At 65.7% G+C, this 6431-nt stretch overlaps 1 protein-coding gene across 1 annotated transcript in view; it reads left to right on the plus strand.

The window, feature by feature from the left end:
- SLC9A3 (solute carrier family 9 member A3) overlaps window positions 1-5441 on the plus strand; it is a 39590-nt gene extending 34149 nt beyond the window's left edge. Inside the window, exons 10-17 of the mRNA XM_006917169.2 lie at window positions 23-93; window positions 711-840; window positions 2654-2769; window positions 3297-3426; window positions 3620-3796; window positions 3960-4032; window positions 4275-4388; window positions 4716-5441. Coding sequence (XP_006917231.1) covers window positions 23-93; window positions 711-840; window positions 2654-2769; window positions 3297-3426; window positions 3620-3796; window positions 3960-4032; window positions 4275-4388; window positions 4716-4963 — 1059 coding nt within the window. The 3' untranslated portion in view covers window positions 4964-5441. The remainder of the gene's footprint in view (window positions 1-22; window positions 94-710; window positions 841-2653; window positions 2770-3296; window positions 3427-3619; window positions 3797-3959; window positions 4033-4274; window positions 4389-4715) is intronic.
- Window positions 5442-6431: the final 990 nt, after the last annotated feature.

Consider the following 6431-nt stretch of genomic DNA (forward strand, 5'->3'; position numbering starts at 1 on the left):
CCACCCACCTGTTGTCCAAAAGGCTTTCGACCACATCCTCTCGGCCATCGAGGACATATCAGGGCAAATCGGACACAATTATCTCAGGGACAAGTAAGTGACCGCAGATTCGGGGCGTGGCTGCACCTCTGCCTCGGAACCTGGTCCTCTCCCCCTCTGCCACAGGAGCACAGGGCGCTGGATTCCACTGTAATGTGGACCCCACGAAACCCTAATTTCAGAACAGTAGAGGAGCCGGAATGTCCCGTCCCCCCCCGCCCCCTGCACCCCGAGGTCCAGCTCACAGTGCAAGTCCCTCTTCAAGTCTGGCCCGGCCGCCTCCCCTCCTGACCGAATAACCGGTCACTGTTCTCACTGTGGACGTAGAGCCGCGGGGCGGCCGGTTCTCCGTGAGTGTGGCACTGAGTGTGGCACGTAGCCCTGCTCAGGCCCGGCCCACCGGCCCCACCCCGTCCTCGGGCGTGTGCAAAACCCCTCAATGTCGAGTTCATGAGGACACGGAGCCGTGTTTCCTGCACACTCTAACGGCGACTGTGGCCCCACGGGCGGGCAGGAGCGAGGCACGGGCCGCGGAGTGGGCACAGGGACAGAGCAGGGGTCTCCCGTGTTCCCCCCATCCTGGGACACCTGGGTGGTGGGGACACTGGCCCCGCCCCACAGGAGCCGCGCCCGCAGCTCGCCCAGCACTGACACTGTGACTCGACCCCCAGGTGGTCCAATTTTGATAGGAAATTCCTCAGCAAAATCCTCATGAGAAGGTCCGCCCAAAAGTCACGCGACCGAATCCTTAACGTGTTCCACGAGCTGAACCTGAAGGACGCCATCAGCTACGTGGCCGAGGTTCGGGGACGGGCCGAGCTCCGCGTGGGTGGGTTGCCGGGGCACGAGGTTCGGGGTGTGGACGGCCACCGGGGTCTGCCTGCCCCCAAGGCTACCGGGCGGGTGGCACCTTACTGCTCCTGATGGCTCACCCACAAGTCCACGTGAGTCTCAGGGGTCCTCCGACACCTCGAGAACGGGTTGTCACAGCTCCCTGTCACTCACAGGAAACAGGCACGGACCCTGCCCCATGACACTGTAGCACACGGAGCTAGGGAGTGATGGGTCCATGACGCCCAACATACACAGACACACGTGCTCACGCACACGCAGGGTACACAGCTGGGGACGAGCTGTGGTTCTGAGGTGGCCTTGACATCTCCCGGTCCCTCCCGCACCCACAGAGCCCCTACCTTCTCCGGGCAAACGCGTCTATCCCCAGGTCTCTGAGACGGCGCCCCGCCCACAGTGGCCGCTGCACCCAGGGTGGGACGTCAAGGAGCAGGGCTCAGGTGGCATATGGGAGGGTGAGGGACAAGCCCACCGCGTGCTGTGGTGACACCCAGCATCTCGCAGTTTCTGACACCACCTGCTTTGTGCCGACCCACAGCCACTCACAGTTAGGACTCGGATGTGTCACGTAGGACACGAGTCACAGTCGGTCTCAGGTCCCCTCATGGGACACACGGCCCAGGGCCCACTTCCCCAGTGGCCACGCACCTGCTGGCAGAGCTTCTAGCTCCTCAGTACACACGCGTGGCCACCACATGGCCGTTATGGCCATCACCAGGCCACCCCTGCCACGCGCATATCCTCATGCATGCCCCTGGGCCCCGAGGTCACCTGCTCCCTGCGATGGCCTGGGTCCAGGCAGGCCCCGAGCCTGCTCTTGCCCTGTCCCTGAGTGACCTGTGACAGTGACTTCCGGGCTGTCCCCATAGTGGCAGCTGGTGCCCACAGTGGCGGGGTCACCCACAGCCCTGCCCAGGTGGCCACAGGTCATGGCTCCACAGTCCCTGCCCATCTCTGGCCCCTGTCCCCACACCAGCTGGGGCCTGTGTTCCCCAGGAGTGCCGGGGCCTGTCAGCACCCCGTGGCCCCACACTGAGGCCACAGTCGGGGGCCTGGAAGCTGCTCTCAGCTCCGAGGGGAAGCGACTCCTGCCCCCAGCTGCCTCATCCACCCCACACACGGCCGGGTCACCAGAGAGACACTGTGCTTCTCGGGGCCGCAAAGAGAGGAGGGGAGGGACCCTCAACCATCGCTGAGCCTGTGCTCCCTGACCCTATTCCCTCAGAACCCGCGCCCTGATGCGGGTGACACGGCCCCCAGCCCTGGCACGGGGGGCTCCCGGTCAGGCCTGCTCAGACTGAGCAGGGCGCCACGCGCACCTCTGCAGTGAGCAAGCCAGGGCATGGGGTCTGCGAGCAGCAGGTGGCCCATCCCGCCGTCCCCCACAGGACGGCCCCCAGAACATGGCCCGGCCCAGCACAGCAGCTGGGTTCTGACTGGCTCTGCATGCTTTCGTCGGACTCAGTTCCGATGTCAGGCCCGAGGGTTTCCTCTTTGGAATGAGGGCTGCTGGCTCGGATGCCCGGTGGCCCAGGGGCCAGTGTCCTAATCCCGTGGGGTTTGCCATGCTTTCCTCCCCCCGCCCCCAGTGCCCTCTGCGCTGCTGTGTGCTTCAGCGCCATGGCTGCCCCTCAGCTCCAGCGAGGCCCTGGTGGTGGCTGCTGAAATCTCGGGGCTGCGGAGCAGGGGTGTGGCTGGCCCGGGCACGGTGGGGCTCGGCTCAGGCGCCGCATCCTGGCTTATGCGGGCTGTTCCCTGGCAGGGAGAGCGCCGTGGGTCCCTGGCCTTCATCCGCTCGCCCAGCACGGAGAACATGGTCAACGTGGACTTCGGCACACCGCGCCCCTCCACGGTGGAGGCGTCCGTCTCCTACCTGCTGTACGTGCCCCCGGTCACGCAGGCTCCCGTGCACGAGGCCACCCCTGGCGGGCACCTCTCAGCCCCCCGGGGCTGCCAAGGGCAGGTCTTCCCAGCTCCTCCTGGGCACAGCCACCGCGGGGGCTCCTCTGGACAGGCACCAGCCAGCGGGCATCTTGGGGCACCTGAGACGTGTCAGTGGGGCAGGCGGAGGCTCCCAGCTCGGACACTGCAGGGGGCTGGCACGGAGTGTGGGAGGGCGCGGCTGCCAGGCGCTCCACCCGCCTTCACGATCCAGGCGGCCGGTCGCGACCCCCCTGCTGCAGGGCAGAGGGCGGGCCGGGCATCCGACTGGGGCCGCTGGGGGGCTGCTCTTGGCCTCGTCGACCAGTGTCCAGGTGCCGGGCGGAGCAGGGGGTGCTGGGCACCCAGGCGGCCTCACGGCTGGGGCTCTAGTGGGGCTGCACGCTGGGCCGTAGACAGGAGCCCCGGGGGGGTCGCTGTGCCAGCCTGGGCGGTGCGCTGGGACACCCCGCCATCCCACGCAGGAGGGAGAACGTCAGTGCCGTGTGCCTGGACATGCAGTCCCTGGAGCAGAGGAGACGCAGCATCCGCGACACGGAGGACATGGTCACGCACCACACGCTGCAGCAGTACCTGTACAAGCCGCGGCAGGAGGTGGGCACCCAGCGCCCGGCCCGCCACGGGCAGCGCCCAGGGCCGCGCACGGGTCCTCCTCCCGTCGCCGCACACCTCTGGGGGGTGGGGGACAGGTCAGAGGGAGGGGCAGGGCTCAGCCTCCTGCCGTGGGGCTGCCCGGGCCCCCCTGCGGGTCACCAGCAGCTGCGCCCCGCTGTCTCCTCCGCCGCAGTACAAACACCTGTACAGCCGCCACAAGTTGACTCCTGAGGAGGACGAGAAGCAGGACAAGGAGATCTTCCGCAGGACCATGCGGAAGCGCATGGAGTCCTTCAAGTCGGCCAAGCTGGGCATCGGCCAGAACAAGAAGGCGGCCAAGCTGTACAAGCGGGAGCGCGCCCAGAAGCGGGTGAGCGCGCGGCGAGGGGCGCGTGGGGCGACGTGGGGGCGCGCGGTGGGCGGCGCCACGGACCGCTGTCAGCAACGGGGACGCCAGGGCACCCCCTGGGGACAGGTCAGGGCCCCGTGCCCGCCGTAGCCTTCCCTGTAAGCAGTTTCATTCTGTCCCTCAGAGGAACAGCAGCGTCCCCAACGGGAAGCTGCCCATGGAGAACCTCATGCACAACTTCACCATCAAGGAGAAAGGTGCGGAGTGGGGCCGGGGCGGCCGCGCTCCTCAGCGCGAACTCGGGGAACAGTGCGAGGGGCCGGGCAGGGCGCGGGGGCTGTCCTTGCCGGGAGACCCTCCCCTGCAGGCTGCTGTCCTGCCTGTGCAGTGGAGGTGATGACACCCCTCAGGGTGCACTGGGAACCCGTCAAGAGCACTGGACCTGGGTCACCCTCGTCCCCAGCCCATGTCCCTTGTGCTGCCCCTCCTTCACCACCAGATTTGGAACTTTCGGACCCGGAGGAGAACCCCGACCACGACGTGGAGGAGATGAGTGGGGGGATCGAGTTCCTGGCAAACGTCACCAGGGACACAGCAACAGACTCCCCCTCAGGTGAGGGGACAGGGGCAGCCCTCTGCTGCCCCAGAAGCGAGCACAGTCCTCGGACTGTGGAACTGGGGGGCCTAGGGCTGTGCGCCTGCAGGTGGCAGGCTGGGGTCTCTGCTCTGAGGAGGGAGCTGTCACCCATCCTGCCCACGGCGAGGGTTGGGAGAGCATGGGGGAAGGCCTGAAACCCCGAAGGCACGTGGCCCTGACCTTCCAGGTGACCTCCAGTTGCTGGCCACAGGATGTGCTGGTGTCTGACACCCGGGCAGCACCCTCCCTCTTGCTGTTCGGGCTGTGTGGGGGGAGCTGACCAGCCACCGACCTTTCTCCTAGGAATTGACAACCCTGTGTTCTCCCCGGACGAGGACCCAAGCATCCTGTCCAGGATGCCACCCTGGCTGTCCCCCGGGGAGACGGTGGTGCCCTCCCAGAGGGCCCGCGTGCAGATCCCCTACTCCCCGGGCAACTTCCGTCGTCTGACACCCTTCCGCCTCAGCAACAAGTCAGTGGACTCCGTCCTGCAGGCCGAAGGCCCCAAGGAGCAGCCCCACACCTCCCTGCCTGAGTCCATGCACATGTAACTGGCCCCTCGCCTTCCCTGAACCCTAACTCCTGCTCTCTCCCTAGCTCCTCTGCCACTCTCGGCTCTGGACCTGACCTCCGCAGACTTTCTCCCGTAGCTGCCCTTCCTCCTGCTAAGCCTGTTCTCAAAGCCTCTCACTCTGCTGCACGTTTCTTAGGAGACCTTCTGACTCTGCTTCTTGCTTCTGCAGCTGGGATGTCGGGATCCAGAGCTGTTTCAGGATTTGACTATTTTAGCTTCTTGATTAGAATTCACTCTTAGATTGTCAGTTTGACCACTAACGACTAACTACTCTGAAATAGTGTTTGATCCCTGTGGCCAGCCATGAGTCCACGTCACACGCTCATAGGGGACCGGGCACTGGCCTGGCGGGGTGCTATGTGGAAAGGGAACGTCTACCTTCCTCCCTGATGGCCCCCGGGCCTTGGGAAACACCCATGTGACAAGTGAGTCCAGGAGAGAAGCAGTGGGTCCCTTTTACCCTTACAGAGAGGAGTGTGCACGTTGGGGTCCCTGAGGGCCAGGAGGGGGAGGGGTGGCCACATGGCACCCAGCCGACTAGCATCCTTGCTGCAGGCCCTGTGCTAGGGGTGCCCTCCAGGATCAAAAGAGGGGAGAAGGCGAGGCGAGGGTGGTGGGCAAGGAAGGGGCCAGGCCCCATTCAGTAGGTGCTGCAGGGTGCTCTTGCTGGTCCCATCAGGTGTTGCCCCCACTTTGCATTCCACAGGGGAGTTCGGCCCCTTTGGGCAGGGTTCTGGGCTTATCTCACATGTCGCTTGAGTGTTTGGTGGGTGCATGGGACGAAGCAGAGAGCAAGGCGTCCCCCAGCATAGGTGCGGCAGGCCCACTCTGGGTTTCACCTTGTTTCACCTGAAGCAGGAACACCTGTTTCTCTCTCTCCTGTGGACACTTGGACAGGGGTGATTATCAGTCCAGCTGGGGGACGCAGTCATGCTGGCCCGGCTGGCACAGTGGTTTCTTCGCACAAGAGCTAGGCTTTCTCCCAGACATGTCTGGGCCTAGAAGTGGGTGCACAGGGAGCGGCTAGGCGGCCCCACCGCAGGTCCTGGCAGAGAGCTTGTAGGCAGGACCCTGGGGAGCTTCTGCCTCCTCTGCCTCCTCCTGGCTTCCTCCTTCCTTGGGTCTCCTCCTGCGCCCCCTAGGTGTCAGGGCAGGGCGCTGCACCGGGGAGGGCAGTGGATCACCTGTCGACCATCTGCAGAGTCAGGGCCTCAGCTGACCCCGTCACTGGGGACCCTGGTGGCCACACAGCCAGGGTGTGGCCTGCAAGTGTCCCAGAACACTGCAAGTGGTGGAGGTGGGCCCCGGGCTGGGGCTGTGGGGGCCCTCCTGTGCCACGTACCCCCTGCTCACTCTGGCTTCTCCTGCAGGTGACACGGGGTCCGATACGCCGCTGACCAGACGCTCGTCTCCGCGGGAGGTCCCGCTGGCCCCCGAGAAGCGCC

Source organism: Pteropus alecto, unplaced genomic scaffold (assembly GCF_000325575.1).
Source record: "Pteropus alecto unplaced genomic scaffold, ASM32557v1 scaffold137, whole genome shotgun sequence".
Lineage (NCBI taxonomy): Eukaryota > Metazoa > Chordata > Mammalia > Chiroptera > Pteropodidae > Pteropus > Pteropus alecto.